The following is a 25,565-nucleotide window of genomic DNA, read 5'->3' as shown; positions in this document are numbered from 1 at the left end:
TGTAGTTTAATGAGATATATCTCAGATTACACGATTCAATATGTCTTTAATATGCCATTCTTGGTGCACCCGTGCATTGTTAGTTAATGTTTAGACTTCTGGGGTTCATGTCAGATCTGGACCATTGCCTAGAATCTGACTAACTGTATATGGATAAGCAACGGAAAGGGAAAATGTTAGAGCAGGGGCAAGCAATTATTTCAGGCAGAGGGCCGCTTACTGAGTTTTGGCAAGCCATTGAGGGCCTCATGACAGGCAGCCAGAGGCAGATAAGTATTAATTTTCTAAATTTTTTAGGGGCCCCGTAGGCCAGATAGAATGACCTGGCAGGCCTCATCCAGCCCACGGGCCACATTTTGCCCACTCTGGTGTTAGAGGCTAAACAGAACTGCAGCACTTGTATGTAAGGGGATTGTACGGACTACTCTCTAATTATTTTCTCATTGAAGCAAAGCAAAAAGAGAGAGATGGGGCCATTATGGTTCAATGTGCTGCCACTGACTCTAGCCTATAGAGGTGACCAGCTGTATAATAGGGAATATACCACAGCTTTTTTACAGATGGTGGACAAAATTGCTCCATCTTGGAATCATCCAAAAGCAGTTTTATTTGGTTCAGACTAGGCTCCTATGCCAAGCTGTGCCTAAATCATTGCCACAATAAACAGAACTTATTTATGGTAAAAGCATGGCAGAATGGTACCTTAGAGATGTAATTAGTTCATTTTCATAAGAATTGGCACGTCTTAGATTTAGTTTATCATCAAGGTTTTGTGTAGTTAACTTTTTTTTTTTAATGATCTACCAGCACTGCCTATCCTGATCATTCAAAAAAAATTAACTGGACCCCCAAATCATAAGATTTTTGAGACAATTTAATGTTTTTTTAAAATGTTACTATATTCTCTGTGCTTTACATTTGAATACTAGTTTTTGAAACAATATAAGGTGTGTACAGAAGTTGCTTTTTTGCAATTTAAAGTGCATTTTTGTGATGACTTAACAGAAATGCACAGCCTTACAAATGGATACAGCACTTTAAATTAACCTTTGTTAAATGACATATTAAATTTGAAGCACTATATTTTACAGCACTTTAGCAACCTACAGTGCTTTAAATAATTCCTGTACTCTGGTTAAATTTCTAACCAGTGGAGAAGTCCCAGGACTAAGGACAGACATTCAAAAAGCATGAGCCCGAATTAATTCAACCTTTGCAGGTTGGTCTAACGTAGCTAGGCTGAACCAGTTTGTAACCGTACAAACATTCTCTCTGGACTGAGGAAATTCAGGCACATGCCCGCAGTGGCTTAGGCTAGAAGCTGGGAGGTGCTAGAGCAGTCCTCCCTTCCCTGCCGTAGTGCTGCCATAGTGGCGGGTCTTAGCTAGGCTGGGGTGGGACCTCTGATTAGGGAGGTCTGCCTACACTATCCCAGGTTTTTGCCTGTTGGCTGCTGAGGGGGTGGGAGTGTTGCCAGATCCCAGCCCTGGGCTGCACTCTGAGGCAAGTGGGTGTGTGCAGTGCATGCGTCTGTTGATGATATGGAGCTTTTCAATCTCCTTCCCTGCTTCTTTATACTGTCTGGATCAAACTGACAGGCAAGCAAGCCAACAGGCGGCTGATAACAGTGGTTATCACCCCATCAACAAAACAATAGCCTATCTCCATTAATTCAAACTCTTCTTAAACAGCTTACCAGCTGACCTGTTGGTTAGCTCCAAAAAGCTCCAAGCAGTCACTGTTCTGTCTGCTTGTTCCAGTGAAACTGGAGACACACACACAGACATTTCTCGGCATTAGCTAGCATACCATGTGCCTAGGGTCTGTGGGGCTGGGGTCTGTGCTGTGGGAGATGGTAGGGGTGGGATTCCTGCTTGAGCAGCAAGCAGTGGGGGAAGGGGAGGAGACAGGGCAGGGGGAAGCCAAGCAAACCCTGCTGTACCTGCAGTCTCTACTGGAGCTCCAGTGAAGGAGGAGGGGGAGGGGCCTGCCCTGCTGTGGGGCAGAGAGCCCCGCCCAGCCCAGAGAGCATGCCAGGATGCTGGGGGAGTCTGGCTTATCTTAAACCAGCAAGGGGTCTGGGACAGGCATTGCATAAAGTGGTTTGAGCCAAATCAGTTAAATCTGGTCCTACATTCAACCAGGTTTATCTCTAACCAGTCTCAGCCATTTTCAAACTGGTTTATGTTTACTGAACATCTATTCTGTTACAGGTTTAAACCATTTTCTTATCACTTAAACTGGTTTATGTGTAATGTCTGCCCCTAGCCCAAGAAGCTACAGAGCGGCCCCTGCCTCCTAGCTTGAAAAGTGCAGGAAGGCTCAGAGTCTCCCCACCCCAACCTGTACTTCTCTCCTGTTTAAGAGTGCTGTAACTATAGTGCTATAATAAGTGCTCTAAATTACAATGCTGTAAAATGTGCATGGAACACTTCTATACATGCCTATAGAGTGTAATGAGGTTACATTTTCAGTACTTTCCCCAAACCTGAGAGTTAGAAAATCTTTTTCAGGAAAACTGAGCTTTTCATGTAACTACCTACCAAGTGAAGCTGGAAGATCACTAGGGAAAGCAAAAAATAAGTGAGTAAGACTCAAAAAAGAGGGCTGCTAACACTAAACCAATGTCAGACTTGTTTATCCTCATATATAATGCAGTAAATAGTTCCATTTATTTTTAGAGTAAAAAAATACATCATGTGCCATTCCATCATTGCAAGATATGGAAGCCACTGCAATCAATCTTTGAGCCATTTCTGTCAGTTTTAGGGTTTTTTACAGTGCCAGTCACTGAGGTATCTCAGTGTTGCTTAGTAATGAAGTCTCATGAGAGCTGTCTAACATTTTAAAATGTTCTGTCCCATCTCTTGTAGAAAGGAAAGGCAAGGAGCTAAGAAAACCCTTTTTAGATGAAACATACAAAACATTATTGCTAGCATTCCAGGTATTTTTTTCTTTTTAACCTATGGAAGGACAGAAATAATGATTTTAGTAGCCTAAAATTACGAGTTTTTTCCACTTTAGCCCCTTGCAACTGAACATGTAAAAAACTGTTTATATTGCTGTCACATAACTGTGCTCAATCTAAAGTACATGTTCAAATTCTGTGCATGTTTCAAGGCTAGTTGATCACATTTAATTTAAATTATTCCAGATTCCTGAGGTACTGTTTGTGAACCCCCAAATCCCATTAGAGTCAGTAGAGTAAATCAGTATACTAATGAAAAATCTTTATTTTAGGTTTGCCATGTGCATGGACATGTTCTCTTGCCTGAAGCCTGAGTTTTATATTGACTACTGACTGTTAAAAAAACAGCTGTTCCCCATAGCCCTGCTTCAGCTATATGTTCAATCATGTGGTTAGTTTATATAAAAAGCTGTATTTTGATTACATTTTCTCTTCTTTTACCTGGTAATGTAGTGTGATCTGGATTGTGTTCTGATTTAACTGTTTTCAGCAGAACTATTAACTACAGGCTAGGACCAATGAAGAACTTAGATACTGTAATTCATAACTTTTAGGGGGTTGGCCTGGAATCGTTTTTTTACCATTCACATTCCATGTTTTTAAGGCAAATGAAACTCAGTTCAATAAGAATAATTACTTTTATACTTCAAAACTTTACCAGAAAGAGATATTAGAATCCCAACAATTTAGATAAAATAAAGTAAAATTCTTTATCTTTAAAGCATCTGAGTAAACAGATAATTTATGTACATCTAATCAACAGCCCTGGATCTATACTTTAGATTACTCTAGATTACTTTAGATTAAGTACTCTTAATAGGAATAAGTAACAGCATCAAGATTAGCCAAGATACCTGATTGTACCATGTCAGGGACAGCCAATTTCATGGACTCAGTATCATGACAATAAGCAGAGTCTGGGAATGTAGCTAGAGAGATACAATGAGCAATCAAGATAAGCCAAACTAGTTTTTCAGTACTGCTTGTTACTAGTTTACTTTTTTAAAGTATTTTGATTATGGTTTGATTGTAAGTTGTCCATTATCATAAGCACCTCACACTATGTATTGACAGGATGTAGAAATGTGGCTAGATATTAAGTTTTCTGTAAGCTTATAAAATTCTTCTTGAATTGTTTTCTGTTGGCTCACCTTGGCATGTAACCATACAGACTGGGCATGAAGCAGACATGTGATATTTATTATTATGTTTAGTTGAGTGCTAAATTAAGGTCAGGTGCCAGAAATAATTCTCACACCCAACTCCCACTGACTCGTGGGTTAGAACATAAATTATTCCCATCTGTGTTTTTGCATAGAGGCCCAGAAACTCAGTCTTGACTTCAGGGTTTTTCAGTTCGTTGTTGTTGTTGCTGTTCTTGCTGCAAAAATATTACAAATAAAGAGATGGAAGGAGTTGATCCAAGTAGGCATAAGGCCAATATGGTGCAACATTGTACTTGAGGCTCTCCAGATTCAAGTGCCCTCTTAAGGTAACATTATGATGCTGGCAAGAATCATGCTCCCATGCAGCTAGCAACTTCCCATCAATATTCTTTCAAGATGGAGTTCAGAGTTGGTGGGAGGAAAAAGTGCTTAGCTAATACTGGGTTAGCAGTACTATCTGTCTGTTGAGCACTGTTGAGAATGGAGAGACAATACCATGACAAGATGATAATACCATTTCTGATAGAACACCTGCAAATTGGTTGAAAGGAGTATGCTGTAGAGCTAAAACCAAATACTGAGCGGCTGTTTTACCAGCCTGAGAAGAGAAGCAAAGCTACACCCATGTCCTTTAAAGGCCTTGCTTCAGGATACAATTAAACCACAAATAACATGAAAGAGCTTCTCAGTAACCCAGTGCTGGCTACTGTCTCAAAAGCTTTTCCCTTACTTCCCTTAACCAAGGGAAAACAGAACACACTTTTAGCTCCAGGGCTTCACTTTCTGTTCCTTATATATCCTGCCCAGCCACGCGACAACAGATCAGTTAACCCTTTCTAGGCTGTCATTTTGCTTGTCATAAGTACAGTCTCCTGTTTTCTAAAAACAGCCCTTTTTCTGACAATCCTCTATGCTTGTTGCTCCATTCCATTAAACAAGTAGAGAAGAACTGGTGACCTTTTATAAGAATCTTAACATCCACATTAATGGGAAGAAATAAAGGATTTTTTTCATTTGTGGTGAGCTTGTTACATTTTAGGATGCAGAAAACTGTAATATGGATCATTAACCAAGAGACACCAAAAGAAAGTACTTCTTTTCATTGCTTTGGTAGGTGATAAGCATTCTACCAGGTAGGAAATGCCTGTGGGAAGCAACTATTAGCTGACATACTTTTTTAAGGTTATAATAGTTTCATACACTTCTTTATTTTGTATAGATTCTTTTATATTTTCCTGTTTTTTGATGGAAAAAACTGAAAATAGGGATGAGTATTTAACGGGTTTTTCTTCTTTAGGATTTCATAAATATTGTTATAAAGAATATCAAATGAAGCTGATTTCTTTGCCTGGGAGAATTAAAAAAATATGTTTGTCCTAAATTGGGATATGTTTTGAGTAACCTACTAGGCCAGTAGCTTATTGGCCTTGAATCTTTTACTTCATTTTATCACCAGTTATGTTCTGCTGAAAACTACCCTATCTACCTGATAGGCACTTGTACAGAGAAGAATGAGAAATTATAATCTAACATTTCTTGTACTTTTCAAATTCAAAAGTTCTCTTAACCATTCATGATGTGGGCCTAAGTTGATACACTGGCATGCCAGATAAAAAGCCTTATAAAAGCATTAGTAGGCAACTGTCAATCCTTTACATCATGGTATATGCATAATAGGTTTAGTCACCAAGACCTTGGGTGCATACGCCTAGACAAGAGCATAGAGGAGTGGAGGCTGCCCATGACCTACTATTCCCCTTTTAGACAACGGAGGCAGAATCAAAAAGCCAGACCATGTCCAGATGTTCAGTGCCTTGACGATTGTAGCTTCTGCCAGAGAGCAACAGATAAGAATTGCTGCTGACTGCCTAATACTACAGTGAGGTAAAATGTGGACTCGTTATATAACTAGAAAAACAGGTTTTATTCAATTCAATATGATAATGAATAACACAATCAGGATCTGCTTTTTCTTGATAGTGCATTAATTTTATTCTAGACTACTCCTACACTTTCAGTTTTCAATATGACAATGCGTAATTACGTTTCATAAGTTCTCAGAGACAAAGCTGGAGGTTTTGGCAGTTAGGTAGAGAGTAATTGGAGTTTTTGGCATCTGTGGAGGAGTGTCAGGCAGTCTGAGATTGTGGGATTAGCATATAATAGCTGGATATTTCTTCTAAAAGACTAGAAATAATATAATCAACACTGTTCATACCCTACTAAAGTACATAAGGCAGCTTATACCTCTCAGAGCTATTCTTCAGACTTTCTAGACTCAGGTAGTCACTCCAATTTTTATTCGAGTTCATGTTCTTGAGGTTTTCTTCACAACCGTAATGTAGAGACTGATATTTTGTACTGATATATTAGACAATTGGTGCACAATTCTTACAGCAAAGGGTAATTTCCAGTGCAAATCTTGTAGCAGTAAAATACATATGGCCATGTTAGAGCTGAAAAGGATGTGGACACACCTGCCAATTAACTTATATTAAGTGCAATGTCCAATTTATTTTTCTTTTGATATCTGTGTGGAGTATATTGAACAATATTGATCTTCATGTGTCTTATTCTGTGCCCCAAAGATAACTCATCCATAAACAGAGATGAATTAGTAGTATTTCTAGAGGGAATGACTTTTGTAGATGAAGCATTTATTCAGTTGCACGGCAGTATTGTAACAAAGAGCTCTCCTGGGCCTGGAATATCGACTGCACATCATAGTTCCCTCTTGGCTGTTCCATATTGATCCCATATCTATCTGCCTCAACTCTTCCTATATTTTTAGGTTGAATAAATTCTCTGTATATTTAAGGATAGAAAAAAACTTTTACATGAAATTTCTGCTGACCTGATGTGAGGAACCAAGTTGAGCTGTTTAATGTCTGCAAGTACACCTCCTTCAGGTTTTATGACAGTAGCCACTATCTTTCTGGGGGAAGAATAGCTTTTACAAGTTGATGGCTTAGTTGCCAGTTTCTTAGGGGTTTTGGTAAAAATTAGTCCTTGCAACTTCACTGCAATAATCCTGTTTGAAAACATTCAAAGATTATGAGCTAGATACTGTAGACATGAGGAAAGCGGCTTTAAAAAGTGACATTTTTAATAATAAATGTTGGCACTTCTTTATTTCCTTCTGTTTCTTAAGGTCTTACTGTTCTAAGTTTTAAGATTTTTCTTGTAGCCTTAAGGGTTGTTATTTTTTCTGTTCTCCCTTTTTTTTTTAATGAAAGCTGAGATTTTCCTATAATAACATTACTCCAGGTCATGGGGCTGAAAAAAGCATTATTGTGAAGTAAGACTCGTAATAAAATCATATGAATTGGCAACACTAACACTGATTTCATAGTTACATTCCTACAACTTCCAAATAAAGATTATTAAGTGGAGAGAAATCCCTTCTTGCTCTCTCTTTCTGTCCCTCATACACATGCACTAGCCTCCTCACATCCACATTAACTTTCCCTGAAACACACTGGCCCATACCTATATTTTATTTTGAAAATGTGTTGAGACACGGACATTCCATGGATTCCTAGGCACTGAGTATGCCCAAGCGACTCCAAATGTAAAGGTGCTAGAAAAAGCCATTACAACAGAGAAGTGCTTTTCTGTTTACCTCCATGATTTGCAAACTAGTTGAGTACAGCAAGCTCTTCAAGTCAAAACCTCTCCCAAATCAAATGGCCCTGAAGAATTATATTTATAGTGCTTTCCCACGCATCTGTTATATCACAGGGCTGTCACCTAATACTTTTTGAGCTGGACATATGGGAACACTGTCATATCATCTTTTTGTTTTCACCCACTCACTGTCACTCCTCTTTCCCTGCCCCCCTCCTAAAAATCTGTACACTAGAACAGGGGTAGCCAACTTGAGGCAGGTATGCCACAAGTGGTACAGGCAACCTCTATGTATGGCACATGGCAGACAGAGGAGTGGGCAGGCAGCACAGGGGCATGGAAGCAGAAAGTAGATCAGCGGGATTGGGTAAGGAAAAAAAGGAGAAAATAAAAAGCAGAGCAGCAGATCAGGCACGGAGCACAGGGCAAGGGGAAGAAAGCAAAGTAGCAGATTGGGCAGAGGAAGGAGTTCAGAATGGCACTCAGGGATGGTGCAGGGCTAATTTTGTGGCATGCCTGCTAAAAAGATTGGCTCCCCAATACACCAGAAAATTATGCTCGGTTTAATATGTCCCTTTTTCCCCTCATTACTAGATGCTTATCCCAATTCTGAAGTGATCTATGTCTGGACTAATAGTACTACTACATCTGTGGTGGTGGCAGAAGACGGTTCACGACTCAACCAGTATCATCTGATCGGACAAACTGTAGGAACTGAAAACATCAGTACCAGTACAGGTGTGGAAGAATGCAACTTTCTACCACATAAATATTAACAGGAAAAGCGGCTGCACTGGGGACATGCCCGAAGGAGAAGCTCCCAGCTGCTGAGTGGGGGTGTTGGGAAAGTACTGTAGGCTCCTGGCTGCTTGCCAGGGAGATTTGGGAATTGTCTGTAGGTCTTTAGCAACTACATTTTTTGAAGCTGCGAGCACTATTGTTGGCTTATCCCCTTACTAAAAGAACGACCCCATTTCTTCTATCTCAATCCTAGCTTTAAAATGATTTGTTAGACAAAACCATTTGGAGGCAGCTGTTTTGTTGCTGCATGTCCAGGAGAGGGGAGGTGCTAGCTCCAAGGAGTCCCATTTCCTCTGTAACTGGAAATGGAAGTGCCAGATGTGGCAGCACTTGGGAGACAAAGAAGCTTTAATGCCAGCCAGCAACCCATGTGAGCCCCTCCCCCTCCTTCATAAGGCTTCCATATCAGAGCAGCTGAGGGCTGTGATTGGTGAGACTACTGTGAGGCTTGAGGGGGGAGAGATGAAGCCAGACTGGACCTGTGAGTCATGTGGTTTCTGCAATATACAGGCTTTAACAGGTTATATAATACACATGTCTTGAGAGTATTAATAGAATGGAAAGCACAGTCTCCCGTGATTGGAAACAAAATATCCTGCCTTTAAACAACAGTTTTCCACGCTTCCTTCATTTTCAGTGAGCTTTTATAGAACACATTTGAACAATACTCTATGTAAAAAATAGCAAATCACCAAAAGGTAATCAAGGGAGACACAGGCCCTTCTTGTCATTAGCTGAAAATTACGTCCTCTGAGGCCTAATTCAGGATCAGGAGGAGAATATACCAGATTGGCAAATATCCTCAAGAGAGAGACTTAGGAGAAAGAGGCTTCAAGCATGCATGTACACACACATGCATACATAAACACACACACACACCCCTACATGCAAATACAGGTTGTTAGGATCAAGAACGGCAGGTGTTAAATGCTTTCCTTTCAAAATCAACCAATCAAATAGACATGCTGAAGATGGGACCTACTCAGAGCTCACCTGTATTTGCTGCTAATTCTTCAAAAATCACAAAGCAAGGACAACCTTGTACAGTACAGGGCAGCTACTAAACAAGGTTTCCATCCTTTCCTGTAGCAAGCTCTACCCTCACTTTTAATATCCATCAAACAGCTACTAGACAAACCAAAAAATCAATCAGATGTAAAGATGTCAATATAGAAAGAATGACAGTAACTTCCATAACAGCAACAAGTCTCAAGAGGAAAGTGAACTGTCTCTCATTAAAGAACAAAAACATTTGGTTTCTTACCAGTTCACCAACATAGCTGCATTGTTTTCTGCAATGAACGGTAGCTCTCCTTTTACTTTCAGTATTGTCAGGCAAAAGGTCCAGAGGAGGTACTGGGACATGTCCTGGAAATGTATCCTCCTCCTTGGATCAAGGAAACAATCCAAAACAGGCAGCAAGCACTCCAAGAATGTCAGCTCCAGGTCACTTGTCACGCTCAGCTGTGTTTGTGAGGATGCCTTGTAACTCTTTAATCCACCAAAACAGCAGACTCATTATAGGAATCCAAAAGTTTGTGCCCGGTACACACCTCTCTCCTGTTTTCTAAAAGTTAGGCTAATACATGACTGCTTTCCAGTTTCAAAATGTTATATGCATGTTGTCCTGTGTTACAGCTGGGCTGGCTGATTTCTGATTGCAGGGTAGATCACAAAGAGCAGGACACAGATTGTAACCAGGGATTAACAAAATACAAAAATCCGATTTTACGCAGGGAAAGCATCAGTCAGCAATAGATTTTCTGGACTTCATCAAGCTCGCAGTAGGCTAGTAATCAGGGTTCCTTATGAATGGATGCTTAAGGCATTTCTTCCTTCTAACAGAACTGGTGATTGTGGAAATGAAAAACAAATCACTACTGCACAATCCAACTGTTAGGATCTCTTCTATATGTTTGGAGACACATGGGAAACCCACAACCCCTGTAGCTCCACAAGGAAGTGTTTGTTTAGATCCAAATTTCACATACCACAATGTCTTTATTGCTATTGATTCAAAGACAGGCTTTTCAGACAACAATGAAGGCTGGTTGTAAACCAATCCTGCTGGATACTGCAGATTTTTGCACCTGAGTCATACTCTTGGACCCACCAACCCTGGAAACTGTAATACTTTATTGGTGCCACATTGAACCAACACATAGATCCAGGTAGATCCAACTGCTTTTTGCCCCCAAGCTCCCATGTTTCAGTGCCAAATAGAAAAGTTATTTAATTATTTGTATTGCTTCAAACATTCCTAAGAAACTGACATGTCTTGCAGTAATGCAAAAAGCTTAAATCTGGGACATGGATTCAGTTGATTTTTTTGTAAACAATCCATTAAATTCTTTGTGACAGTCACATGTAGTCACTCCATGCTTATTGCACTGAAACATCCCCAAACCCTGCACGGCCCGGCTTAATGATGCTGCAAAAACCAAGGTCTGCTGGACCTGCCAGTATCTGAACCCAAGATTCAAAATTCCATATCCTAAATGCAGACACATGCAGCTACTTACACTGCACCAAACAACCCTCACTTCTTACACCCCAGGGCTAAAAAGTGATGGAGGCAAGGCATTAATTCTTCTCAGATACCTAGAACAGGAGATAGAGCCTGCTTATTGCCCCACAAAATTCTACCTCTGGACTACAAAATATGGCAAACTGTGCTTAGTTCACTAAAATATCCCAATCCCCAGCACATTCTGCAATTGAAATACTACAAAAACCCAGGCCCAAGACATAGATTCTGCCAGATCCTGCTGATTTCTGCATTCAAATCCCCAAATTCAGTAACCTGACTAGAGAACATGATTGGATTCTCCTACTACACTACAAAATGCTGGACTTCTGTAGAGCATCACAGCACTACAAAAACACATGAACCTGTCAGTTTTTATACCCAGTCATCCTAATTCCATTTTGTAGATACAGAAATGTCCAACTTATCCATGCACAACTGCTCTTGGCACATGAGCACACAAAAACAAATCCAGGGCACTTATCCTGCCAGTTCCTACAGTCTTGTGCAGCAGTGCCTCAAAAATAGATTTGACACCTGGGTCCCCATGATGAGCTGTGGCCAAAGCACTAGGTGCCCAATTATTGCTGATTTTTTTCCTAGGCATCATAACTGCAGGAGGGAAAATGTTGATTTTATAAACCAGCTTCTTCCCAGTATAAGGGCAGAACAGGAGACAGTACAAAGGTGCTTGTTGGAAAATGACTAGATGCTCAATGTTGGCATCACTAGTGGAGGGGTTAGTGTCTTGATTCTGCATAACAAATTGTGGCAGGAATTGGCCACAAAAGGTTTTAAATGTGGGGACTAGGTCTCTGTGTTTTTAAAAAAAGGCTGACCTCCAGTTGTCTTTTTATCATAGCATAGCAACATCTATTATCTGATGGTTTCTATCTGTTTTTGACTCCACCCTGTGAACTGTACCATCAAATTAGACATCCTATGCTGCCACACGTAACTGAGTGGCAAAATACAGGCTTCAACATACCACTGTGCAGTTGCATCTTGAAAAATATATCTCATTTGTGGACTCTGCTTGATCCAGCATATTTTTGGCACCAATCCACAGATTAATCCTGCTAAACAGAGAGCAAGTGCAGCCCTGTCTAGAGCACAAAAAGGGCCATGATGTCTGGTGTGGGATTACTACCAATCAATGTGTATTGGAGATTATCCAGTAGGGATAAACTACCCAATTTCACACCAGACCTTCTCCCTCTCCCCATCCCTCTTCAGCAAACCTTTTCACAAGAAAGTGACAAGCCAGAAGAAGGTTCTTCCCCCAGAACAAAGGCTGAGACAGTCTCTACACTAGGTAAGTGCTAAACTGTTTAGGAATTTCTAAATCAAATTCAAGCCCTTAAACTTCATCTTGAAACTCACAGGCAGCCTGGGCAGGTCCTGGCAGAGTAACAGGTGCTCTGGTCACCAAAGAAGGCAACTACATTCAGCTCCACATTTAATTTTGGGTGGTTTTAAGGAATACATTTATGTAGAGATACTGAAATAGTCTTAAAGGGGCCTTGTGAGAGCTCTAGACAGCATTCTGGGAGCAGCTGATTGAAGAGAATATTCATAAAAGTCAGACAGGTATTTTAAAAGTCACCACCCTCTCTGTACCTACAAGGCAAGGCAGTCTTTCTAGACTGAAGGTGTTTGGCAGTTTTCACGTTGCTCCTTTCCTCAAGTCTTTGCTGACTTTCCCCATCACAACCTCCCCACACCTTCAGAGGACTAGTCATAGGTAAGGCAAGGGGATACACCTTACATCAGAGTTTCCCTTTGATGTTTTACTATCACTGGGTAGGAACAGCACTGGCATGCAGGTGGAATGATCACATCTGCCTCAAAGTGGCCCGCAGTCTCATCCATTACTGAGAGGTTGCACAAGCTGAAGATAGAATCCAGAACACTTACATGTCAGATGCAAGGCACAGACTAGGCCTGTATTACAAATTGTTAAGAGTACAGCTACATTACTCATGAGAGTGAAGAGCTTTGGCTGACCTAGGTGTTCTGTCGGATCCCCAAGTGAAAGCACAGTTATACCTCTAAAATTATGTTTTTACCAATGTCATTTATTTTGCTTATAGGAGCTGGGCTAAGTTAGGTTGGCAGAAGTGTAGTTTTGTTGATATAAATTGTATCCACTCTACCAGTGCTATATAGGTGTAGCACTATATCTCCACATATCTACACAAGCAAAACCCTCCTGATGTATAGTCCTTCCCCTAACTAATCAAGTTCACTCTCTTTTAGAAACAATCTATGCTGCCTGCCAAATTTTTTCAGTCTAATATGTCTCCTCCTTTAATGGCAGGTCTAAAGAGGACAATAATCAGTTCTATTACTAGGAATTGTAGTTAGCCTTTTAGGTCAAGCAGTAAAGGTCTATAAAGTATTTGTCTCTTCAGAAAATACAGTATAGGATACAGGAACATAAGAGTGGAAGTGAACACCCATTTCATCATATATTTTCCTCTGCAATAGCAGACTGCCATTTACTAGATGGTAAATACAAAGGGGTACATATGAACATTCGTACCCTGGCACACACATTGCGTACCACAGAGATTCCCCCTTGCATCCTGTTGACAAACTTAGGATCTTTTGTGCACCCCCTCCCCCTCCCCCCCCACTCCAGCTTCAAAAACAAAAATGTCCCAAAAGAAAAGAGAATGAGAAGACCTAGTGCCGTAACAATTCCTCATCCCTGCAATGGAAGACAATTTGTTAGATAAAATATGGCAAGATGGAATATAGAGGATGTGGCCAAAAGGTGCCAGGATCTGGCAGAATTTGGGTGTCAAATGTATATTTTTGCCACACTATCATTCCAGTACATATCAAAACTCAGGTATTCCAAGCAATATAAGAGTTACATATTGCTCTCTAGTTAAAGCAGGGGTTATCAGAGTTCTGTTTATGGCAGGCCACTTAATGGGTGGGACATCATGCTGAGGGCCACATAACAAAATTAATCCACCATCCAGCAATACCTTTCTGTTCAATAGATGTAACATAATATGTCTTGCATAAATAAAGTTACAATAAGGAGAATCCTGCATCACTGTTTAACTAAATTGCTATTGAAAAGTCAATGGCTATACACTCAGCTAGTTCTGCTGAAGGTGGCTATTCTTAAAAAGTCCCTTCTTGAATGGTGTACAAATGCATCACAGGCCACACTGTGAGAACTCCTGACTTAGAGGATAACATATAAGCTTGTAGTAACTATTAGCTTGATCCAGAAGTCTCCAAATGTATGATGGCTAATTGTAAATTATGTGGGCATCAGGATATCCCAAGATTTGGATCTTTCTGGGGGAGCAGGAAAGACAACAATGTCCTCTAAGTAGACAGAGGAATTTGTTTTTCCAGAGACCAAAATTGCCTTGATTCAAGTACCTAGTACAGGTTCTTATGGTAGTGGTGTGACAAACCTACTCACTTTTTTCTGGAGGTATGGTTTCCTTTTTGGCATTACATTGTGGAGGCTTATATCTGAAAATCAGTTAGAACCGACAGGTTCCAGCCTCTGAATCTAGACAGGTGCAGTGCCATGGAACAAGGATGCAAAGAGGTCCAGAATAGCTTGGTGCAGTAGGAGTGTTTGACTGTGTTCTGCATCTAGCCAATGGTTACTTGGAAATTAGGTGTAAAGATCAGCAGGATCCAACTGCTTCTGTGTTCCTAATGTTGGTATTCTGTGGCACAATGGACCAAGACTGCTCAAAAATCAAAAGATGAATGGTTTCCCTGAGTAGGAGGTGAAATTTCCAGACCTCAGCACAGACACCCAGAAGATATATTACTTTTCAATAAAAACTGATTTCTACCCACAACTGATTTTTTTCTACTCCTAGGTGAATATACTATTATGACAGCACATTTTCACCTGAAAAGAAAGATTGGTTATTTTGTCATCCAGACATACCTTCCATGCATTATGACTGTGATTTTATCACAAGTGTCATTTTGGCTAAACAGAGAGTCTGTCCCTGCTAGAACTGTCTTCGGTGAGTAGTCTACTTCTTTGTTATGTTTATTAAAAGTTAGTAGCAGTCTAATAGTCAATTTTCTGCAAGAAAATAATACCTCAATAGTATTTCCTGTTCCAGGTGACATTTTATTTTCCCTAGTTCTGTGTCAATGCAAATTCACAGGTTCCTTCATGATAAGTTGTCTAGTCCTTTGGTTCAGTTCTGATGGAGATTACACAAAAATTAAATGAGGGCAGGAGAAATCAAATCTGTTTGTTTTATTTTTTTTCATGTGCCTACTATAGCAAGCTCTAAACTGTTGGCTAGATAAAACAAAATAACATGGTATCTACTATCATCATCAGTGTGAGAAGATTTAATGCAAACTCTAGGAAAGGCATTTGAAACACTGATTTTACTTCAAAAGTTTTGGTATGTTTGTTTTTCACAATGCTAATCTAGAAGAACCATAAAGAGGTTAATTAGTGGCAATTACCCCTATTACCATAAATACAAATTAATATAATTACTCATTTACAAAATGTAGACATATTGCAGAATTTATAATAAGAAAAATCCTTCTGGGAACTCTAAATCACTTGAATAATCACCAGAAGATTGCTATTAAGAAGTAAGTAAATATTTTACCTAAGACTGTTGAAATATGAAATACAACTAGCTGGAAAAGAAATGGGGTGCAATAGCAAGTTTTGTACAATGGGCAGATTTCCTACTAATAGGAAGTCAAATCTTGCTTCTGTTTTTCATACAAAACTCCCTATTGGGACCTGTTGAGAGTTTTGCTTAAAAATCAATGGAACACTACAGAGACCAGCTACTACGAGATTAAAATAATTCTTCCCTAAGGAACAGCTATGTAAATACAGTGGCATCTACAGAGTTTATATGGATATACTGAGGACAAAATTTGGTTTCTTGAATAGTTTAAGTTTTTTTCTTGACAAGTGGAATCATTGAGGGCAGAGACAGAAGTGCAGCTCCCTGCCCACACTATTTTCAGAATAGGAGGGAGGGAAGGGAGCAGAGGGAGATCATTCTAGGGATCCTCCAGCACTGGCTGAAGGGGGCAGGGGTGAATTGGAGTGCCCCTACCTCAGGGGGCTCCAATACTCCCACCCCACCCTCCAGCGGAGGCTGAAAACCCCCCACACTAAACTCCCCTCTGCTCCTTTTTCCCACTTCCATTCTGAAAACAGCTTGAGCCTGGCAGGCAGCGCAAACAGGAGGTACAAAATATGCTATGTTTTCAAATGTCTTTATCTATATCCTCATGCAATAAGTGTTCACATTTTTGCCCAATCAGCCATTTTTAAGCAGTCTGCAGCCATGCACTTGTGTTTGGTCATGGCTATAGACCATTTCTGTGGCCAGATCAGGCAAAAATTGTCACCTCTGTCTCCACCCTGAGTGTTGGCCATTGTGTGCATCCGGATCTGGTACCTACAAGAGTTCAAAATGAATGACTAATAATTATCTCATTCATAGTTTCTTCACATTGTAAAATAAATATTGAAATTCTGACTTCCTACAACAGCTATGGCTAATGATTTTGATTTATTAGCTGTCTGTAGGGTAAAATGACATCCAAATTTATTTTTACTTCCTTTAATATTCTTTCCTGTTCAGTTGTTCTACAAAGTTTGTACTCTGTCTTGGTTTAAATCCAGTAGAAAAAAAGTTGGATTTGTTAAGAAATTTACAAAAAAATAGCCTAACAAGTATTAAGCAAACAAATGCATTAAAACTGGCATATATGGACAGCAGGGAGCTGAGCAGGGAGGGAGGAATCTGTATGCCATTGCTGTTGTCCCTAGCCAAGCTGGGCTTCTTGCACAGCTGCTCCCCACAGCTTCCAGCTGGAGTGATCTGACTCCCAGATGACACAGGCATGGGAGAAGCCGCAGAACTGGTCCTGACCTGCTCTGGTCCCACACCGCAAGAAGCAGCTGTGGTAGTACACAGGTTCCTCCTTCCAGCCTGCTTGCTCCAGCCAGCAAGAGAAACAGTGGGGAAGGGAAGCTGGGCAAGGAAGGAAGAGCTGCATGTCACTGCCACTGTCCCCAGCCAAGCCCACAGCTGCTCCCCACAGCTCCCAGCTTGAGTGGTCTCATACTCAATTCTAAGACAAAGCTTGTATTTTTCCCCACGTTGAATGGGGGAGAAAAAAACCTTGTCTTCAAATCAAGTAAATAGGGTACATAGATTTTATGGTGTGTTAGTAAGAACTGCTGTAAACATCAAAGTAAGTTAATAAAATAAATAGAAAAGTTTGGTTTTCCCAACTAATCTTTGTTCACAGGCTTGTTTTTTAAAAGGCTTGTATGCTATAACCTACCTCTTGGGGGAAATTTCTATTGTTCAAGAACGTACCAGGGACTTCTAAAATGGATATGCTCAAGTACTTTTTTGACCAAGGTTTAAATGACAAAACATCCCAAGGCTTATAAATAGTACTAAACTTACTTTTCTCTTTTTTTCCTTTCTAAAGGAGTAACAACAGTCCTTACCATGACCACCTTAAGTATCAGTGCCCGCAACTCCTTGCCAAAAGTGGCCTATGCAACTGCCATGGACTGGTTTATAGCTGTGTGCTATGCCTTTGTGTTTTCTGCACTGATTGAATTTGCAACAGTCAACTATTTTACCAAGAGAAGTTGGGCATGGGATGGAAAGAAGGCTTTGGAAGCTGCTAAAATCAAGGTGCTTGGTGTACCCTTTCTGACAGCCATAAGAAAAAGCACTGGGACTCTGTTTGAAACCAATAATTGCATGTATAATGTGCACCTTCTTCATGAAAAAGATTTCTAACTAACATGTATTAAATGGTCACAGACCTTTAGATGACAATTTACAGGGCATACTGATTTCTTATGTTCAATCAGATACAATTTTTGTCATGTGTGGAAAGTGGCCATTTCTCTCTCTCTTTCTCCAAGGCTAGGGACAGACATTACACATAAACCGGCTTAAGAGAGCAAAAAACTGCTTTAAACCTGCAACAGAGCATAAGCTCAGTGCACATAAACCAGATTCAAAATGGCTGAAACTTGTTTAAGGTAAACCTGGTTGAATGTAGTATCAGACTTAACTGATTTGGGTCAAACCAGTTTATGTAATGTCTGTCTTAGACCCCTTCCTGGTTTAAATTAAAAGAGTCACCCAGTATCCCAGGTGCTTTGCAGCCCTGGGTGGGCTGGGTTGCCTGGGCTGTCTACTCCAGGGAGTAGGGCTGGCCCCACCCCTCTGCTCCTTAGCGAGAGCTCCAGTGGAGACTGCAGGTACAGCAGGGTCTGCCTTGCTTCCCCTTGCCCCACCTCCCCTTGTCACTTGCAGCTCAAGCAGGATCCCCCCTCCTTCCTTCCCTCCCTCCCTCCTATCTCCCACAGCATGGACTCCAACCCCACGGACCCTAGGCATGTGGTATACTAACTAATGCGGGGAGGTGTCTGGGTATGTCCAGTGTCTCTCAGTGTCTCCAATTTCACTGGGACACAAAGACCAAACAGTGTCCACTTTGGGTTTTTTGAAGCTAATCAACAGGTTAACTGGTAATGTCCTCTGTTTCTTCCTTGCAAAAAGCTGTTTAAGAAGAGCTTGAACTAATAAGAGAGGCTTTTGTTTTGTTGATGAGCTGATAAATGCTGTGTTATTAGCCCCCTGCTGGCTCCCTCTCCTGTTAGGTTTGCAGAAAGTATGAAGAAGCAGGGAGAGGGAGATTGAAAATCTCAGTATCACCAACAGATGCATGCACTTGCACTGCGCACCCCCACTTCACCTCAGAGTGCTAGCCTGGGGCTGGGGTCTGGCAACCCTCACACCTGTTGAGCAGCAAATGGGGAAAAGCCTGGGATGGTGCAGGCAGCATGGGGGTTTACACCCCTCCCTAATCAGAGCATCCTGCCAGGGCCTGGATATGTCCCCCTAAGCTCAGCCCTGTGGAAGGGAATGGAGGACCTTCTCTTCTACAGTGCTCTAGCTCCCCCCAGCTTCTAGCCTGAACCACTGCAGGCATGTGCCTAAATTTCTTCAGTCCAGAGGAAATCTCTGTGCTGTTGCAAACCAGTTCAGCCGAGCTAGGTTAGACTAACCTGCAAAGATTGAATCAATTTAGGCTCAGGCTCAGTCTGTCCCTAGCCCAAAACTTCTGTTAGAATGTTAAGGGGAGCCTTCCCAAAAACTATACAACTAGCCCCCCAAATTAGAAGTGGTCAATAAAAAGAGAATTTAGTGGAATAACGAGGTACCAGATAAATGTGTTGCCCTATTCAAAGATACTTTCTCAGGCCACTTATATCATATTCTCAAGATACAAGAACCCCAAAGGACAGTTACTCAAGATAAAGCAGTTTTCCTAACAGCTAAAAAATGCCCTCTCAAAAGAGAGTGCCTTCATTGGGAATGGGCTGGATCAGTGGCACAACCCATGGTTTGATGACCTCTAAAGATAAAGTTGATTTAACAGATGCCTTTAAAGACTACAAGTCTTAAAATGACTGTGCTATGGTATAGTGGATTTTTATCATCAAAATTAAGGATGTGAGCAGACATAACATAAAAGTAGTGCCAGGTAGAGTCCATTTCTACTGTGACTGAAGTCAATGGCACAGTTCTTATTGAGTTCAGTGGGTCAGGATCCTGGCACAATGGCCAGAAATTCAAATATATATATGCACACTGCAAATTGAAATTCAAATATCCTAATACTATTAAGTTTTACCAAATAAGCCCACACTGAACGTTTTTATTTTATCCCCTATGAGACAACAGTACAAAGGAAAAGTAGAAAGGATCACATGGCTTAATAAATTGTCTCCTTTGGTGTATGATGTCATGTTTGTAACATGGCAGCTCTCCCAAAACACTGATATCCCAGTGCCTTTAGTTCACCTAGGCACACCCAAGGTAAATTTTGCATTGATAAAGGAATCTGTGTATTTACATAGTAATCTGGATTCCAGTCCTAGTTCTTGTTCAGCATTCATTTATATCAATCGAAGACGATAAGGGCTGCATAAGAGTTATGCTGGGAGTTGAAATAAGAACAAAAAAGGATAGTTGTTAGCATGATGGTTAATATCCTGAGAACATATTTTTATTTGTAAAAACACTATATCATGTTTCCTTATTTATGTTACAGAAGAAAGAACGTGAATTACATGCAAACAAAGTGATTAATGCCTCTAGCACTGGAAAGACGATTCCCACACCAAACATGCCAAAGGACTCAATTCCATCTGTGATATCAAACAGTGCTTCTGCTCCAGTGAAACCTGTAGAAGAAAAGCCTCCTGAAAGCAAAAAGACTTACAACAGCATCAGTAAGATTGACAAAATGTCTCGAATTGTTTTTCCAGTATTGTTTGGAACTTTTAACTTAGTCTACTGGGCCACATATTTGAATAGGGAACCTGTTATTAAGGGGGCTGGTTCTCCAAAATAAACTGAAGGACTCTAAAACCACATGAGCCATAATAAAGCAAATGCTACCAAGGAGAATTTGAGATCCAGAAAACTTTCTATATTTGGGCAATATTCTTCAGGAAGTTTTTGCATGTGTAATAATATGTACAAATTATATTGCCTTGATTGTTTCTACATGTAAACTCAGATGTTTCAGAGACAGTTACATTACTTACTACAGCAACAGATCTTTCTAGAAGAACAGAAGACATTGATATGGCTTCTTTGCTGCTCAGTATCTTGCATTGGTAGTTTACAAAGAAAATAAGTTCTATTTTTTAGATGTTAACATGTATTGCATATCTGTGGGTTTTATACTTCAGATATACATACTTCATACATACATAGGTTTAATGTATATTTTACAGAAGTGCTCCATTATTGTCATCGGATCAGATATTATGAATAATACAGGTTGTAAATGTAAAAAATATAATAATAATAAGACTACATATGTCCACCTTTCCTCATTCAGAGAACTACATTGCTCCACAAATAAGCCTACTTGGTAAGATTTTCAACTGCTGGAAACTGGCATAGTAAGCTGAATCTTTCTGGAGCAATGCTGATTTACACCACTTAAGAATCTAGGTCACAGATTTCAAGGAGACTGCTTGAGGGGTATAAATAAAAGTGGCAGAATCTTACTCCTCAGGGAAAGAATAAGTTATTTTTATTTATTGCTGATAATTCTCATTTGTTATTTCAAAATTAGACATCAATTGCATGAAAATATCTTTAAAAATAGATTAGAAACATGTTTGTGCTGATAAAACTTTAATAACAGCAATGTGCATTTTCACTAGAGTACAATAACGAATTTGGACATCCTCCCACGGAGAAGAAGAAGATGTTATATGAGAAGATGTACATAATAAATAATTATCATAATTATGGATTAATTATTTCTTATTCCCAAAAATGAAAAACAACCAATACTAAAATAGATGACAAAAAAAAGAAAGTTATGCTTCATGATAGAGAGGTTTTTCAGCATGAATATTGCCATTTAGGTCTTTGCACTGTCCATATGAAACTTTTATAAACCTCCTTGCTGCTGCCAGCGTGTTTTGCTTTGATAATGACTGAGAAAATGTAATTTGAGTTTTCAACTTTTTCCCTAGAAGTCTTTCATTGCTCCGGTAGCTTTTGTAATTAATCTCAATGTTTAAATAAAAAATACATTCAACACATGGTTGCAAAATGTCATCCTTTACTAAGTTACCATTTAAGGGAAAAAAACGTGCTGTGCATTTTTTTTAAAGATTTAAACTAATTAAAGGCATATCCTGGCAAATACTTACCCAGGTATAACTTAATGCTCATGAGTACTTTCCATGGGACTACTTATGCAAATAGAGTTACTTAAACCAATAAACATTTGAAGAAATGTGTTTTACTCTGTATGGGACACTACCTCTCTGGTGTGAATCCGTGTACTGGGGTGGAGGATAGGGTGTTGGTGGCTATAAATTTGCATCATTAAACCTCTACTCTGTACTTGTTCTTACTTCATTTATTTTTAAGTTTGTGCTGCACAAAGAGGAAGGGTGCAGAATAGGGAATGAAGCAGTTTTTCTTCCTCCTCTCCATTTCACCATCCTGAAAATCTTGGGGAAAAAAAAGATGCATTGTCGTTGCTGTTGCTCCTGCTTTCCCATCTTTCCTGTAGAGCAGCAGTTCCCAGCTTTGGGGTTGCAATCCCATTGAGGTTGCAATGATACAAAATGGGATCGCAAAGATGCTCATCAATGTTGACCTATTACGATGAATATGCTTCCTGTTTATAAATATGCAACTCTCACACCAGGCAGTTATTAGTCCATACATGACAGTTGCCACACTGATGCAAGGCACTTGTACATTACTGGAAGTTGACATCATGTTGGGGTCATGATGCATCATTTTGGGGTCACAGACAATGTTCCCTCTAAGGAGTAGCCTTCTGTGAGCACGCTGCTTTGGTCCCACCTCCCCCTTTCAGTGCGGCATGGGACATTTACAAAAGGTAAGCTCCTCACTCTTCACCAGGGCAGGCAGAAGAGTCTGGAGCCTGGGGTGCTGGAGCCTGGGGGGGCGGGGGCTGGAGGCCTGAAGCCTGCTTGACTCGAGTGAGGCTCTGCTGGGGGCTGGAGGCTGGCATGGGCTCTGCGAAACTGCTCCGCTCCCCTGCATTGCCTCATGGAGCGAGGAGGCACGTGGCATCAGGACCGGGGAGTGGAGCACTTCCCGGAGCTTACAGAGCAGTTTCCTGGGGCCCACGCCAGCCCCTGCCCCAGCCTCCATCCCTGCCTTGCCTCCCCTCAGGGCTGCTGCGTACCCCAAGTGAGGCTCCGCTGGCTCTGGGGAACTTCTCCATGCTACATTCCCTGGCCCTGACTCCACATGCGTCCTTGCTCCCCTAGGCCATGCAGGGCTGCGAAGCAGTTCCCCAGAGCCGGCGGAGCCCGCGCCAATCCCTGCCTTCACCTCAGGGAGGAACTTACCTTTACTAAGTGTCTCACGCCACAGCCCAGCTCCATTCCCAGTGGGTGCGTGGCCTAAAAAAGTTTGTGCGCGGCCAAACTTTTACTCATGCGCGGCCGCGCACATGCACACCTTAGAGGGAACCTTGGTCACAGAACATTTCCGATATTTAAATGGGGACACACGGAGGAAAAGGCTGGGAAGCCCTGCTCTAGAGAATCAGGAAGCTGCAAGCCAATTAAAGGACTTGTATTTCCTGTGGGTAAAACAGCAGTGTAGCAGCTAGAAAAGAACCAATAGAGTGAGGGTCCAGAGCCCAGTGTTAAATTCCTTGTTCACATCACTTTCGCCTTACTCGTCTGTTCTGGTACCTATCTGCACTGCTCTAGGGAGGGAAATGTATTGAAGATTATGAAGTAAGGGTAATCCTGCAAGTCTATTGTTTATAGCTATAGCTATAGCAAGTTTGGTGCGTGCTCTTTCGTTTACATTTCACAGGGAGTAGCAACATGTTTAGAGGTCTAAACTCCACAATGCTTCCACCCCCTCATACAGCATGAGATGGTGACCAATGTGGGGGCTTCAGATTAGTTTGTTCATTTTTTATTTATAAAAATAAGCCCTGTTTACCACTGTGTCTCTGAACCATCTTCCTAGAACAGCTTTGTTGGAGCACCTAAAATGCCTCTCTTAATCTTGCTGTAAATGTGTCCAGGATTAGGACCTGCAATTCATTTTTAATTATAAAGTATCTTCAACTTTGTATTGGACTAGTTTCTTGGACTAGTATTTTAGAAGCCCAACAATTAACAGACTCAGGGTCTGATACCACATTCATTATTTACACACGTTAAAGGCATATATAATACTTGGAAAAAGTAATAGAGGTTTTCTGTGCTTGATGTTAAAGGATTAAAATAATGATTGAAGTCATCAGTATTGCTGAGATTAGATTCTTTCAGTTTTTAAATTTAAATTATTTTGAGAGTATTCAAATGATTCCTTACATTCTTTATATTAACAACATAAAAATTAAAGACAAAGTAGGAAAAAAGATAGATTGCATTAAATGTTAAAGCATTTTGCTTCATTATTTTAAGGGTTAAGTCTGGCTTAATGAGCTAGCATTCCCTGCTGAGTTTCAAGATACCATTTGCTCAGCCACATTTCTGCCAATGTACACCTGTGGGGAATTTGACCTTATCTTTCCAGAGATTCCATATAGATAATGCTATTTTTTCTTAATGAGGTTTTGTTATATTGCAAATGAAACACATTTTTATGAAGCATTGCAACACATGAAGTACTTTATAAATGTGATCAATGAATTTTAAATCACTACATTTTGAGAAAAAACCCATTAAGGTGTATATAGTGTTATATCAAAAAAACCCCAACAAACCCCAAGATAAAAAATCTGCACAAGTCTCATGGCTCATTGGACTTGTTTGGTTAAGACACATCAGTATCTGTAGCCAATGGCACACAGGAAATGATGGATTAGCACCTTTAATTCTCTAACCCAAATGATTTAAGAGATAGATACTTTAAATAGTTTCAACACCAAAACCCTGTCACATATGAAATATATGGATGTTGTCGTTTAATCGCTAGTAATAGGATCAGAATAATACATCACAGAAATCAGAATACTTTCTCAAGGAGCTCACCAGATAAAATATATTTTGGATTTTTGCATCCTATATAAAGCTCATATAAAACTGAGAAATCTTTGTGTATGGGAAATAATTAGGGCTGCCAATTAATCACCATTAACATGTGCAATTAATGCAAGAACCAATTCACATGTTAATTTTTTTAGCATGTTAATTGTGCACATGGTTTTGGAGCCCACACTCAGGTTCCTCTTCACTGCTGTCACCATTGCCTCCAGGCCACCCAGTGGGGCAGTGGTGGCAGTGCAGAGAAGCAGCAGAACAGCCCGGGTGCAGGCTCCAGGCTGCTGCAGCAAAAGGCAGCAGGAGGGCACACGCCAATATATCGGTGCCATATCGGGACACCACATGCAGGTGTGCAGCTGCAGCATGCATATGGCCAGGAGTACGACCTGGCGATGTGTACAGCTGTATCCAGCAGGTAAGTATGTGAAGGAGGAGGGGCAGGGGGTTGAAGGAAGGGGTAGATTGAGGCCCCCACAATGAGGAAGGGAGTGGGACAGGGCAGGGATCAGAGCAAATGGGTCCCCGGGGCTGTGATGGGAAGCTGGATGGAGCCACAGGAGGCTCATGTAGCAGTTCGTGCATGCATTGCTGCATGCACACCCAGGAGAGGTGTGGGGGCATGTGCCCCCTGGATTTGTGCATGGGTCAGAGGTGGGCTGTCCACTGAGGGCTGGGACTCTGTGCCCTGCTGCCTTTGCCCAAAGAGCTGCACAGTGCAGCATGCCTCCCACCACTGGGCAGGCAGTGTGCACATGGCTAGTGCACAGCTTCTGAGGCAAAGGCATCAGGACACAGTTTCCCAGCCCACAGTGAGAAGCTCGCCTACACCCTGCACACAAATGTGAGGGGCACATGCCTCCCATG

The 25,565-nt window shown here is 40.9% G+C and overlaps 1 protein-coding gene across 1 annotated transcript in view; it reads left to right on the top strand.

The window, feature by feature from the left end:
* Window positions 1–21,737, top strand: part of GABRA5 (gamma-aminobutyric acid type A receptor alpha5 subunit) — an 89,607-nt gene extending 67,870 nt beyond the window's left edge. Inside the window, exons 7-10 of the mRNA XM_019529443.1 lie at window positions 8,356–8,499; window positions 14,956–15,108; window positions 17,582–17,793; window positions 20,231–21,737. Coding sequence (XP_019384988.1) covers window positions 8,356–8,499; window positions 14,956–15,108; window positions 17,582–17,793; window positions 20,231–20,533 — 812 coding nt within the window. The 3' untranslated portion in view covers window positions 20,534–21,737. The remainder of the gene's footprint in view (window positions 1–8,355; window positions 8,500–14,955; window positions 15,109–17,581; window positions 17,794–20,230) is intronic.
* The last annotated feature ends 3,828 nt before the right edge of the window (window positions 21,738–25,565 follow it).

This window comes from Crocodylus porosus, unplaced genomic scaffold (assembly GCF_001723895.1).
Source record: "Crocodylus porosus isolate Cpor-Errol unplaced genomic scaffold, CroPor_comp1, whole genome shotgun sequence".
In the NCBI taxonomy this organism is placed as follows: domain Eukaryota; kingdom Metazoa; phylum Chordata; order Crocodylia; family Crocodylidae; genus Crocodylus; species Crocodylus porosus.
This window is presented reverse-complemented; position numbering and strand designations above follow the sequence as displayed.